Genomic DNA, 14987 nt, shown 5'->3' with positions numbered 1-14987 from the left:
ACACCAAAGCCAGCTCCAAGGAGTTCCCTGGCGTGGCAGTTCTTCAGACAATGTGCTGACGACAAGACACAAGTGGTTTGCACGCTGTGCAATCAGAGTCTGAAGCGAGGCATAATTGTTCTCAACCTGAGCACAACCTGCATGACCAGGCATTTGAGTGCAAAGCACGAGCTGCAGTGGAGTAGATACCTCAAAAACCAAGAAAGGTCTCTGGCTCCTCCTGCTTCCAATTCTGCTGCAGTCTCGGCCTCTTCATCCACCTCTGGAGTGACAGTGCCACCTTCCACCCCGCAAACAGAGGATCTGCCAGCAACACCAACACCTGGGTCACCAAGCATCTCCACAATGTCCCACGGAAGCGTTCAGCTCTCCATCTCCCAAACGCTGGAGAGGAAGAGGAAGTACCCCCCTACCCACCCACGATCCCTAGCCCTAAATGCCAGCATTTCTAAATTACTGGCTTTTGAAATGCTGTCATTCCTAAGACATGTCTGTCTGGAGGGAACAAGGTTATTTCACAGATAAGCAATGACTTGATAAGGATACATATCCTTGAGGCACACCTGCTGTATGAGGTTAAATTTATATATTCATAATTATATTATATATATCTCTGTATGGTATATTTAGTTTACAACTTATGTTAATCAATAATTCATATAATGTGTTATCTATGTGTAACAATGTATCGATTTATATATATGTTATACCATGTATTTATCATTTAGAAGGTATTGTAGAAGGTACAGAAACATTGAAGTAAGTTTATGTTAATTGGATTTCTGAGAAGAGTAAATGTTATTTCAAAACAATAGTTATTCATGGATGTAGATAAGTGAAATGTACAAATTCCGATGCCAAGCATCAAAGCCATTAAATAAAATTTTCATCAAGTCAACCTATATTTCAAAAAGATAGGAGAAGACAGCCAACTCCATTATATAGGTAATTAAAAGTGTCAGGAAAAGACCTTCCTCAATGATGTATGTTAAAAGGTCAAGGAGGTCATGTTGAACATATTATTAGATATTTAGTTTTAATGTTTAAAAGTTGTGATGTTCATCTGCAGTACCGCAGTGCCATCTGGAGGCAGATGGACAATATTATATTATTTCATTATTTTTTCTATACCATATTAGGAGTTAATATGACATCATGGTGTTATTAGCATGCGAATACACCCACCTTACCTGATTAGGGATTCCCAATCTAAAGGGGATGATTCTTACATAAGGGGGGGGAATAATTACTCGTGTGCGGAGCCACATGGATCCCTGGATCTATATTAAGCCATAGATCCATCCATCCATCCATCCATCCATCCATTCATTCAATCAAAAAGAAAACTTTACCATAAGAAACTTGGATTATGTTTTTTGGATTACTAGGAAAGTTCTTCAGAACTGGTCCCATCTGAACTCTGTCTACCTTTGACCCGGTAACGTATATTTTGTTTACTACTACTTTGTGATATTAATAAGATATTTCTCTCGGTATATAGCCAAGAGTTCCCATACCGTGGGAATATATAGTGTTAGGCGCCTCCATAATGCTGATTATTCTCTTAGCAAAGATGCATATTGTTAATGGAAGATCTGACATTATTTGAAAAGAGGACTAAACCCTTGGAAAGTTATTTTCCATAGTCTGATTACCGAGCTGAATATTTTATCATATTAATATCATATATTTTTGATTGGTCATAGGAAAAAGGGATAACAGTTATTTTCCTGTATAATCCGTGTTTTATTGCTATAGTCTGATAAACAAAAGATCCTAAATTTCTCTTGGTATATGAATCTGTTTGTTAAAAGTATGACACTGGTTGTCATAAACCACTAAATCATACTGTGCTGATCAAATAGGGGTGTGTTAACACCACCGTGTGGTACATTTTGGGTGTTATTTTGTAACTTCATCATTTGTTTTGCAATTGTATTGATTTTTATATTCTTTGTTTTTATAATAAACGATTATATATTTTTGCATATACAATTGTCCCTTGTTTCACTGCTTGCACAAATCAAATTAAGATACTTGATAAAAAGAACTTAAAGGCGATTATGTCTGCCTGAAGGATAATATCATTTTATGTTTTTTTTTTTTTATCCTCTCTTTTATATGAAGATTCTTTTTATATAGAAGATATATGACAACTGATAGTTTTAAAGGCCTTATGGCGGTGGCTGTCCCACAGTACGTTGTGCCCAGCCGCCACTACTTTTCAAGGCGAGCCCTCCCTTCCCTGCACAACCAAGTGGGGGACAAAATCAGGTGTGCACTGCGCAACGCCATCTGTGGCAAGGTGCACCTGACTACGGATACGTGGACCAGTAAGCACGGTCAGGGACGTTATATCTCCATAACAGCACACTGGGTAAATGCAGTGGCAGCTGGGCCTGAGGCAGATAGCAGTTTGGCACATGTCCTTCCACCACCGAGGATTTCAGGGTGCTTCAGTTTGCCTCCTGTTGCTTCCTCCTCCTACTCTGCTTCCTCATTCTCTAACAGCTCCTCATCAGGTCAGCGTAACACCTTCACCACCAACTTCAGCACAGCCAGGGGTAAACGACAGCAGGCAGTTTTTAAACTTATCTGTTTGGGGGACAAACCCCACACCGCGCAGGAGCTGTGGACGGGCCTTGAACAACAGACCGATGAGTGGTTTGTGCCAGTGGGCCTCAAGCCCGGCCTGGTGGTGTGCGATAATGGGCGAAATCTTGTAGCAGCTCTGGGACTAGCCGGTTTGACGCACATCCCTTGCCTGGCGCATGTGCTGAATTTGGTGGTGCAGAGATCCCTTAAAAATTGCCCCGATATGTCAGAGCTGCTGCATAAAGTGCGGTCCGTCTGTGCGCGCTTTCGGCGTTCTCACCCTGCTGCTTGCCTGTCAGCGCTGCAGCGCAACTTCGGCCTTCCCGCTCACCGCCTCATATGCGAATTGCCCACAAGGTGGAACTCCACCTTGCACATGCTGGAGAGACTGTGCGAGCAGCAGCAGGCGATAGTGGAGTTTCCGCTGCAGCACGCACGGGTGAATCGCTCGGCGGAACAGTACCACTTCACCACCAATGACTGGGCCTCCATGCGAGACCTGTGTTCCTTGTTGATCTGTTTCGAGTACTCCACCAACATGGCCAGTGCCGATAACGCCGTTCTCAGCGTTACTATCCCACTTCTATGTCTCCTTGAAAAAACACTCCTGGCGATGATGGAAGAGGATGTGACACAGGAGGAGGAGGAGGAAGAGGGATCATTTCGTAGGGTTTCCGGCCAGTCATTTTACAAAAGGCCCCGAGGGTGGGTTCCTGCACCCACAAACCCAAGGTACACAATTGTCCAGCCAGGGCACAGTTCAGGAGGATGAGGAGGTGGAGGATGAGGAGATAGAGGAGGAGGAACCATGTCCACAGCAGGGTGGCACCCAGACAAGCTCATGGCCATCACTGGTGCGTGGATGGGGGGATACAGAGGACACAGACGATACACCTCCCACAGAGGACAGCTTTGCATTGCCTCTAGGCAGCCTGGCATACGAGCGATTACATGCTGCAGTGTCTCCGCAACGACCACCGAGTTGCCCCCATTTCTATGTCTGTATTTTATATATTTGCTGTAATTCTTGATGTACACCAGCAGGTGGCAGCAATATGTAAGCAAACCATGGTCAGAGTTAGCTTCTAGGCTGGAATAGACCATTCCAGGCTAGCGCCCCCCCCCCCCCCCTATCTGAGGAGGAGTGGAATGTTCCCACATCCTACTTCAGGAGGAGGACAGAAAGTTCTAGGCAGTGTACCAGCCACCCCCTGTTGGGGTAGGCTGTGTGAATAGGAGCTCCCAGAAACAGGGACCCCAACCAAGGATCCAAGCCTCTGATGAGGCCCAAGATCAACCTTCCCAGCCTGAGTCCCTTACCTCAGCTGGTGGACAAGGAAGCAGCCAACTACAGAACTATCAGATCTCCAGGACGAAATCACCATTCCCTGCGAGCAGTCCTGTAAGTACAGATTCCAAAGACAAGGAGAAGATAGGTACCTCCACAGCTAGTCAGGCCCATATCAAGCAGACCACAGACAGAGCAGAAGATATATACCTGCCAGATTCTAATAGGCATATGATAAGAAGCAGAAGAGATATTGATCCCTGCCACATATTGCCAATACCTGCTGGGACTCTAGACTATTGCTGTACATTGTATGGATCTAAAGCTGCATATAATAACACCAAGTAAAGACAAGTTGGACCCTATCATCTGTGTGGAATTCCATCATTCCTCAGTTACTCCTATTAACAGCACTCAATTTTGTTGCATGTGAGCCAGGATACAGGAGTCCAGCCGTACTACAGGTAGGAGACACCGTTGACACTACAAAATCTGCTATACAGAGACATTATCCCCCTCTGGCATTCCTTACCTAGTACGTGTGCTCATAACATCTTAAAGGGCCCTGCTACAGTACCTGCGCAAGCTGCAACTGGCGTCACGAACTTATACACACCTAAATCTGACCCACTGCATAGCAACCCCACTGACCCAGTGTCCTGCTCATTGCATCAAGTGGCGTCACAAACAGGATAGGATTAAATTGTGTGTCCATCCCTAACAACAGAACCGCATTTAATTGTGTGCAAAAAAACAGACTTAAAACCGCATGTTTTCCAGTATAATAAGGGCTGAAGATTGTACAAAAAAAATCGCTAGAAAAGTGACTTTCTTACTTGTGTTGCTGTGCCAAGAAGGCGCTGGACGTGCGCTGCTGCATACAAGGAGTTAATTCGATATTGTGGAGATTCGCCATATTCGTTTCAAGATGGCTCTGCATCTTCATGCCAAAGAACAAAGAAATAAAGAAATGCCCTCCCAGGAGCGCGAAAATGCTGTCTACGCCCCCCAGAAGCGGGAAAATCTAGCGACACCCCCTCAAGAAAGGCGCGAAGATGTCGAATACGCCCTTTCAGGAGCCGGAAAAATAGAGAACGCCCTCCATGGACTTGTTACTGAACTGGCCCGAGGTGATAAAAGCTCCACCCTCTGCGCCCCTCCTTTAGTATTAGCGATCTGTGTCGTCAGAAGGACAGCAGCGATGGCGTATCCACGTCCAAAGTGGAATGCAATGTCCATTGGTGGGGAAGATGTCTACCCTGAGCAGCCGCTGGAGATCCAAGTATCTCAACTAATACAGAGGCGCAGCCCATCAACTTTCGGTTCCAGACCGGAGGCAGTGGAATCCTCCGTGTCCAAAGACACAGCAGTACCTACCCTGGCTAACATACCGGAGATGCCAGAAAGGATGATTGATGAAGTCCCGACTCCTGCTATCGAAGTCCCGGACCTGATGATCGAGTTCCAGGAGGCTGTAGATCCCTCCGCTCTGTCAAGTGCTCCAGCGGAAGGCGACGCACCCATGAAGATGGAGGTGGATGTCGTGCCTGCTCCCGCGGAGGACGTCACTGCATCAGCTGAAGAGAAACCAGTGATCCAGATGGTGCCTGAATCCCGAGAGGACCAGCAGAAGACACCGGAACCGGCCACCCGGCCGCGACAGCAGGTAGGAGCAACCCCGCTCCCTGAGGCCCAGGCCCGGTCCGTGTCCGTCCCACCGCCACGTCCTGAGACCCCAGCGCCAGTCATCAACCTGAGGCCTGCCAAGCCACTACCACCTCCTGGTGCGGCGGAGGCGGCTAGGAATTCCACTCCGCCGCCCAGCTACAGCCAACTGAGCAGTCTCAATCCTGAGGTACCGCACAAAATAACCGCATTTGCCCAGACGGCTTGGGAATATAAGTCGGCCATTGAAGAGTGGGTGAAGGAGGTTCTTGATAGCCCTCAGTCCAGAGACCCCAAACTAACCCGGCGTACAGGAACTGTACTATGGTTCTCTGTGGAGAGAGGTGTAGGTTTTCTACAGGACAACCACTCGGGAACTGAGGTGTTTGTAGTCCGCCGGTCGGTAAAACGCCACTATTTGCCCCAGGAGAGGCACAACCTGTATATTGGGGATCAAGTGGAATACACCCCCATGCGGTCTATGCAGGGACTGTTTGCAGCTGGAGTCACCCTGCTCCACAAACCACTCTTCCCTGCCATTACCCCAGAGACCTGGCAGGAGGATCCAGGCTCTGCGGCCAGGACCAGGTGCCTTCAGGAAACCCCGGACGGCCGTCTGAACTTCAAGGAAAAGGCTCAACCAGCCCCTGCTCCTTTGATTCCTGATTTGTCACCGCCACCAACCCTGAGGGTAGGACAGATAAATAATTCGGTCCTCACGTTTAACCCCAAGGTGCAGCCGTGTTTCCTGCCTCCCTATACGCTCCCTTGGAAGCAGCCTCAACAAACTGCTCCAGGCCTCCCTGAGCCTTTGCAGCCAGAAATTCTGCCCCTTCCCGCACCGGCTGTGGATCCCGGTCTGCGGCAAGCTACAGCCACGTTCTCCAGGTTGGCTGTACAACCAATCCCTACTGTCACCGGTAGAGGGCGCTGGCGCACCACCACTAACATTAATCTCAGCTACCAGCAGAGGCAGGAATTACCTCTGATGCACTTTAGCAGCTCCAGTAGTGACGAGGAGCTGGACACCTACCTGTAGGGTGTCCCCACTACCAAAGAAAAAAAAAATCTAAAGTGACATTGTTTGGGAGCCACGCCATGGACTGATTACCTGACGGGTGAGGACCTGTTGGCATTGTTTGTGTGTTTTGACCTTTTGTTCCAGGTTGCCATTGTTTGTCCTCATCCAGATGGTCATGTCAGTAAGGACTCCCTCCATCAGCACCTAACCCTTACGTCCAAGTTAACTGTTTTATCCCCTTTCTCAGGTTACTTGATAGCCTTTGCTGCTCTTATGACATTTTAACCCTTTGGATTACAATTTACTCTTTTGCCCTGTGGATTGCAAGGAACTTTTATCAGTTTCCAGAGGATTCTACAAACTACAAGCACTTCCAGGAATAAGGACTCAAGTTATTGTTGAGCCTATCCTTGCACTTATAAAATTTGCACTATTTTATAAAAATGTTTGCAACATAAAAGCTTGCATATAATTGTCATGCTAGTTAATAATTTATGTCATTGTAACCAGTTTACAAATGTTTTGTAACGTTCAAGATGTCCTGCCCATTGTGTGTACTCTCCTTCTAGGTGCCGCAATGTGATTTTATGCACTGTTTAAAATGATTGCACTTAACCATTGCGCTTAACAAAAATGTAGCAACTTACCCTAAAGTGTGCCTTTTTACAGCTCTTGATCTCTTCCCCCTTCATACGGACTGTCATTATACGGACGTTGTACACTAATGGCCTACACCCGGTGATATATACCCATAGGTACCCATGGTAGGACCAAATAGTAAGTCCTGACAAGTCTAGTTACACGGGTACCCCCTGCTGCTTCGGGAATCGTTAGAAGCCCTAGGCTGCTCCTTCCCGCTTGTTAAATGTTCCGGATTGTTCCCATCCGGAGGTGTCTCATTTCCAGGAGATCCATGGGAACGTACTGCCCTCCTCCTGTGACTAGCCAGAAGACATGGAGACGATACGTACCTCCCCTTCTGAGCTTTTGCCTAATGTAAGGCGCCTCAAACCTTAGAGCCATATATACTTAGCTTCCTCATAGAAGATCATAGTGATCATGCTATAAGCCAAATTTCTTCAAGCTATGATGCAGGGAAGGGAATACAGGATAAAGCCACCCTTCTATTTGCGGGCTTTGCATTACATAATGGTGAGATTACGGAGTAAAGACACCCCCATGCTCTCTTTGATGTTCATGGCCAGAACATACAAAGTCAGTCAGCGATGCATGCTTTGTGCAGTATTTAGGTTACCTGGTTATACCAAGATAAGGAAACTGTGTGTTGGACACCTTATGCTAGCGGGCAGGAACCCAGAGGAAACCGTTATGTGTTTTGTCTATGTAATGTCTTATATGTGAATTCATGCAGCATGTTGTATTGTATTGGGTACCCAGAGCTTATTCCTCACCACCTATCATACGCCGAGGACAGCTTCACTTAAAGTAAGCGGGTATGTAACATCCTGAAGTATGTCACTAAACCATTGTATCCCTGCTACAATAATGTCAAGTGTTAATGTCAACAAGTGTAATATAACTGTGCATTGCCATTTCTATGTCTGTATTTCATATATTTGCTGTAATTCTTGATGTACACCAGCAGGTGGTAGCAGTATGTAAGCAAACCATGGTCAGAGTTAGCTTCTAGGCTGGAATAGCCCCCCCCCCCCATATCTGAGGAGGATTGGAATGTTCCCACATCCTACTTCAGGAGGAGGACAGAAAGTTCTAGGCAGTGTACCAGCCACCCCCTGTTGGGGTAGGCTGTGTGAATAGGGGCTCCCAGAAACAGGGACCCCAACCAAGGATCCAAGCCTCTGATGAGGCCCAAGATCAACCTTCCCAGCCTGAGTCCCTTACCTCAGCTGGTGGACAAGGAAGCAGCCAACTACAGAACTATCAGATCTCCAGGACGAAACCACCATTCCCTGCGAGCAGTCCTGTAAGTACAGATTCCAAAGACAAGGAGAAGATAGGTACCTCCACAGCTAGTCAGGCCCATATCAAGCAGACCACAGACAGAGCAGAAGATAGATACCTGCCAGATTATAATAGGCGTATGTTCAGATGCAGAATATATATATATATATATATATATATATATATATATATATATAATTCCTGCCACATATTGCCAATACCTGCTGGGTGTCACAGCCAGACAGCTGAGAAGCGCTCACAGGAGCTTCTCAGATCCTCCTCCTTGAATTTCTTTGTTTTGGTTTAGTTTCTCATCTCGTTAGTCTATCTCAGCTGTCATGCAGTTGGACTTATTGCTACCCTTTAAGTTCCTCCCCATAATGCAGTAGTGTGCAGCTGATACAACTTCCTGGAGTGTGTGTGCATGCTGTTCCCAGTTCCCAGTTCCCAGTCGTCAGTCGTCTGCAAGATAAGTGCTGTTTATGTATTTATGATTTTGTCTTTTCTGGATCCAGGTGACCCTGACTCCCTCCGTGTCAGTGTAGGGAGCCGGTGGTCGTGTCCCTTCACTATTGTAGGGTCTTCAGGTAATAGATAGCCGAGGAACGTGGATATGCGGCCATCCACCTTTGGGGTGTTCGCATAGGCTGAGCAGTGAGGGAGAGCGGCAGGTCTATTGCAGGGGTCTCCCTTTGTTCCTTAGTTGTGGATCCAGAGAGACATTGTTTATATGGTATTGTCTTGTTTCCTGTACACCATCCGTGACACTGGGACTCTAGACTATTGCTGTACATTGTATGGATCTAAAGCTGCATATAATAACACCAAGTAAAGACAAGTTGGACCCTATCATCTGTGTGGAATTCCATCATTCCTCAGTTACTCCTATTAACAGCACTCAATTTTGTTGCATGTGAGCCAGGATACAGGAGTCCAGCCGTACTACAGGTAGGAGACACCGTTGACACTACAAAATCTGCTATACAGAGACATTATCCCCCTCTGGCATTCCTTACCTAGTACGTGTGCTCATAACATCGTAAAGGGCCCTGCTACAGCACCTGCGCAAGCTGCAACTGGCGTCACGAACTTATACACACCTAAATCTGACCCACTGCATAGCAACCCCACTGACCCAGTGTCCTGCTCATTGCAAGTGTGCACACGCCTACACTAACTGACTGACAGGGGTCAGCCCCTGCAACTTCTGGGTCTCTAAATTGGGCACATGGCCTGAGCTTGCCCTTTACGCCTTGGAGGTGCTGGCCTGCTCTGCAGCCAGTGTATTATCTGAACGTTTGTTTAGCATGACTGGAGGGGGTTATCACAGGTTATATTTCCCAATGTTTTGGGGTGTACCCTAATTTTATGAATAAAATTTAAAACCAAAAACCAGTGTTGGCTACCTCCTTCTCCTCCTCCACCGCCGCTTCCACCGCCTCCTCAACCTCCTACTCCATATGGACCTCGTCCTCCTAGATCAAGATTATTATTTTTTATTTTTACCTATTTTATGTTATTTAAAGTCATTTCCCTATCCACATTTGTTTGCAGAGAACTTGCCATGCTCTTAACCACATTTTGATGCCATTTGCAGCCCTCTAGCCCTTTCCATGACATTTTTACAGCCATTTTAGTGCTCCAAAGTTCGGGTCACCATTGACTTCAATGGGGTTCGGGGTCAATTTCGGGTCCCGAACTCGAACTTTTTTCTGAAGTTCGGCCGAACCCGTCGAATCCGAACATCCAGGTGTCCGCTCAACTCTAGTAGTCACTGTGACAGTATCACACAAGATGGGGAAGACGTTAATGGTGGTGTTCCATCTCGCCATTACTAAAGCAAGAAAGGACTGTGCCGACCATCTTTTAATTTCCAGGCTTCATTTCACCAAGGGTCCAATAGTAGAACTGAATGCAGCCTCACTGATGAGTACAACTACAGATCCTGTTTTATACTCCAGTTTTATACTCCTGTTTTATACATACATTACATTACTTATCCTGCACTGATCCTGAGTTGCATCCTGTATTATCCTCCAGAGCTGCACTCACTATTCTGCTGGTGGAGTCGCTGTGTACATACATTACTTATCCTGTACTGATCCTGAGTTACATCCTGTATTATACTCCAGAGCTGCACTCACTATTCTGCTGGTGGAGTCACTGTGTACATACATTACTTATCCTGTACTGATCCTGAGTTACATACTGTATTATCCTCCAGAGCTGCACTCACTATTCTGCTGGTGGAGTCACTGTGTACATACATTACTTATCCTGTACTGATCCTGAGTTGCATCCTGTATTATACTCCAGAGCTGCACTCACTATTCTGCTGGTGAAGTCATTGTGTACATACATTACATTACTTATCCTGTACTGATCCTGAGTTACATCCTGCATTATACCCCAGAACTGCACTCACTATTCTGCTGGTGCAGTCACTGTGTACATACATTACTTATCCTGTACTGATCGTGAGTTACATCCTGTATTATACTCCAGAGCTGCACTCACTATTCCTTCTAATGGAGTCACTGTGTACATACATTACTTATCCTGTACTGATCGTGAGTTGCATCCTGTATTATACTCCAGAGCTGCACTCACTATTCTGCAGGTGGAGTCACTGTGTACATACATTACTTATCCTGTACTGATCCTGAGTTACATCCTATATTATACTCCAGAGCTGCACTCACTATTCTGCTGGTGCAGTCACTGTGTACATACATTACATTACTTATCCTGTACTGATCCTGAGTTGTATCCTGTATTATCCTCCAGAGCTGCACTCACTATTCTGCTGGTGGAGTCACTGTGTACATACATTACTTATCCTGTAGTGATCCTGAGTTACATCCTGTATTATACTCCAGAGCTGCACTCACTATTCTGCTGGTGGAGTCACTGTGTACATACATTACTTATCCTGTACTCATCCTATATTCCGCAGCGCTTTACAGACATTAGCATCACTCTGTCCCCAATGGGGGTCACAATCTAAGTTTCCTATCAGTATGTCTTTGCAGTGTGGGAGGAAAATGCCAACACGGTGAGAACATACAATCTCCATGCAGATGTTGTTCTTGGTCTGATTCGAACCCAGGACCCCAGAGCCGCAAGGCAACATGCTGCCCAATATACTGTATACTACTCCAGAGCTGCATTCACTATTCTGCAAGCCTCATTTCTTGTCTTCCAGCATTCCATATTTTCTAATATTCTATGTTTTAACTGATCACCAGTTTTGACATCTCTGCTTGCCATCAGTGAAGGAAAGCTTTCATGGCCTCCACTGAGAGGCTGAAAATCATGTCCAACTGCCACAGGGGTTCTTTTGTATTGTTGCCGTGTTGCAGTTGAACATAATTTAGTTCTCAGTGGACACGATGCATGTTTCCATTCACTGGCAACAAGTAGGGATCTTGAAGGTGTTGAGGACTTGCATTCCCCTATGTTTTTTTTTGCGCCATACACTCTTTAGGTTTACCCTGCAGCCGGTGTCTATCTTATTTCAGGTGGCAGACGATCCACGTGGTTTAGGAACTGGACTGCGTGGCGCTACTTCAGGGACTACTTTCCGATACGGGTGAGTTTCTGCATATTCGCACAGATGTGACGCCATCGATTTTCCTGTGTCCGTGGACTTTGTATGTTGTTGTCACTGCAGCATCGCTCTTAAGCCGAACCCTTTTGTCCTAAAGCTACTAGTTGTCCAGATGTAGCAGAGCCGAGATGGGCGGAGGTGGGTCATGGGAGGGTTATCCCATTGTCTTTGTCAATATGACTCCTCAGTTGACTCTGGGAGCTCCCAGACTTTGACTGGGAAGAAATGTCCAGATGGAGTAGTCATGTTATCTGAGACCATTCCACCACTGCCCTTTGTCATGGCGCTGAATCTTGAGATTGTTGGTCCTGGTGGCTTCATGTGCCCTTATTGTCGGTCAGTAGGCATTAGGCCTGAGGTGCCGAGAACCTGCAGACTTGTCGATCTGACAACTAAGCTTCTTAAATGTGTCTTCCAGCTGGTCAAAACCCACAACCTTCTTCCAAGTCGCAACTACATCTTCGGCTACCACCCCCACGGTATCCTGAGTCTGGGTGTCTTTTGCAACTTCGGTACCGAAGCCACCGGTGTCTCCAAGAAGTTCCCTGGTATTAAGCCATATCTGGTCACATTGGGTGGGTACTTCAGAATGCCAGTTGTAAGAGAATACCTAATGTCTGCAGGTAAGTCCTTTGTTGAAGACCAATATCCTTAGGTGGGAATTATATTTTGTGTGACTGTCTACCATTGGAAACAATGGAGGATGTAGGGTATCTGGTGCCCCTCCATGGTCTGGCAGGTATTGGCAACTAGATTTTACATTGGTGCATTGATTAGATGTCTGTGTGGTTAAAATCCAGGAATTCTGGATTAATTTGAGGAATTCTGAGATAATAGATGAAGGTCTCCACTAAGGTGACCCCTCTCCATCTTCCTGCGAGGAGGAGAGTTGCTTCTCTTCCTGAGGGACCCGACGCATTCAATCGTTTCATGACTATCCCATTGGTTTCAGTGTGCATGGTGTAATACCTCCTTTCCACCGATCAGTAGAAGAGGGCCTGAGATTTATAGACTGTGAGTGGAGTGGTTCAGTTGAAATAACTGGAATGGAACTTGCGCTTCCTTTCTAGAGACTGGTGGGGGGTTGTCCCAGTAGTTGACACCTACTTTTCAGATCTATTACCTTAGCTCGTGGATAGGTGATTAATGTTGGTTGGGCGGTCTAGTATTGATTACAAAAACATGGCTGCTTTCTATTAGAAATGGCTTCACACTTGTCCACAGGCAGTGTGAGGTACTGCACTTTGATGGAACTAAACTGTAGTACCAGACACAACCTATGGACAGGTGTGGCGCTGCTTCTGGAAAAGAGCATCCATGTTTTTTTAATGCTTGTAGTCCTTCTCTTTCGTCAATCTTTGTTTGATGGTTTCCTTGTTATCTATCTCTGGGAAAGCTGCGTTAAACCAATACAGGTCAAGTATTGCTACCTAGCTTTATTGGGGTCCTAAGTGGCATGTGACAAGTCAGGCGAACTGGGCAACCCCTTTATATGGCACTGCTCCTCAACAAGGTTCCTGGGAACTGGATTCTTGATTTGTGGGACTGGCACAACTTTTGTCGGTGGCCGTGTCTGGCATTGCAGCTCAACACTATCTACCAGAGTACTGCAATACCAGACACAACCTAAGGACAAGTGTGGCGCTGTTTCTGGAAAAATCTAAGAAAAACATTCTTTCTTAACCTCGATAACCTCTCTTTGCATTTTAACAATGAGATTTGGAGCTTCAGTAGGGATTGGAGTCAACTTTTTTTCACCTTGTTGAATAGAGTCCCTTCCAGGGGACCTCAGATCTTTCTGTGTCCTCTGGTTGCCCACTGGTCTGATCATGAAAATAATGCGTTTAACGCATTAGCAGTTGGTATCATGGTACAGTATCATGGTACAGCGTCCGGTTGGCGTTATTTATTTCGCAGCACCACATGCCCCTGTGTATCCTTTAATATACCGCTTGCACCTAATGGATGAATATTGCTTTATTTTTACAGGACTCTGCCCTGTGAGCCGTCAGTCCATTGACTACATCCTCTCCAAAAATGGAACCGGAAACGCCGTGGTGATAGTGATCGGAGGCACCGCAGAGTGCCTGGACTGCAAACCAGGGAAAAACTCTGTGACTCTAAAGCAGAGGAAAGGATTTGTGAAGATTGCACTACAGCATGGGTAAGAGAAGGAATAAGTGCAATTGCAGTTGCCGGTAATTGGTTTTCCTGGAAGTCTCCACAATGCCACCCTTGAGATTGCCTCTGTCAGGGACAGGAAACACTAGTGATTTACTAAGAACCAACACCGTATGTTCTAGTCATACACTGTATATACTCCAAATTAACCAAGAATTATATATTTTTTAATTCTAAACATAATTATTTTTTTTGTGGGAAGAGAAAATGGTGGGTGCCATCATGGAGACTTCCAGGAAAACCAATTACCTGTAAGTAGTCTCCGTGATGCTCCCTGGAGATATACCAAAGAATACGAATATCCGAGTGGGACCACTGCCTGTAAGACTTACATCCAAAGGCTACTTCTTTGTTACTCATTACATCTACCGACCTGAATTTGGCTGAACCTCTCCTGCATCTGTCCGGTACAGGGACAGGAAAACACGGAGGAGGAGGGGAAAAATGTAAACTCTCCGAGTGTTTCCTGTCCCTGGCAGAGGCAGAGCTAATCTCAAGGGAGCCGCCACGTAGATGACTGTGGAAATAGTAGTTATATTCTTGTACATAGGAGCAGTATTATAGTAGTTATGTTCTTGTCCATAGGGGGCAGTATTATAGTAGTTATATTCTTGTCCATAGGGGGCAGTATTATAGTAGTTATATTCTTATCCATAGGGGGCAGTATTATAGTAGTTATATTCTTGTCCATAGGGGGCAGTATT

The 14987-nt window shown here is 46.0% G+C and overlaps 1 protein-coding gene across 1 annotated transcript in view; it reads left to right on the top strand.

Moving 5' to 3' along the window:
- LOC120996508 (diacylglycerol O-acyltransferase 2-like) overlaps nt 1-14987 on the top strand; it is a 93948-nt gene that overhangs the window by 71190 nt on the left and 7771 nt on the right. Inside the window, exons 4-6 of the mRNA XM_040426447.1 lie at nt 12014-12084; nt 12521-12725; nt 14092-14266. Of these exons, the coding sequence (XP_040282381.1) occupies nt 12014-12084; nt 12521-12725; nt 14092-14266 (451 nt within the window). The remainder of the gene's footprint in view (nt 1-12013; nt 12085-12520; nt 12726-14091; nt 14267-14987) is intronic.

This window comes from Bufo bufo, chromosome 3 (genome assembly GCF_905171765.1).
Source record: "Bufo bufo chromosome 3, aBufBuf1.1, whole genome shotgun sequence".
Lineage (NCBI taxonomy): Eukaryota > Metazoa > Chordata > Amphibia > Anura > Bufonidae > Bufo > Bufo bufo.
Note: the sequence above shows the minus strand (reverse complement) of the source record. Positions and strands in the feature narration are given on the sequence as shown.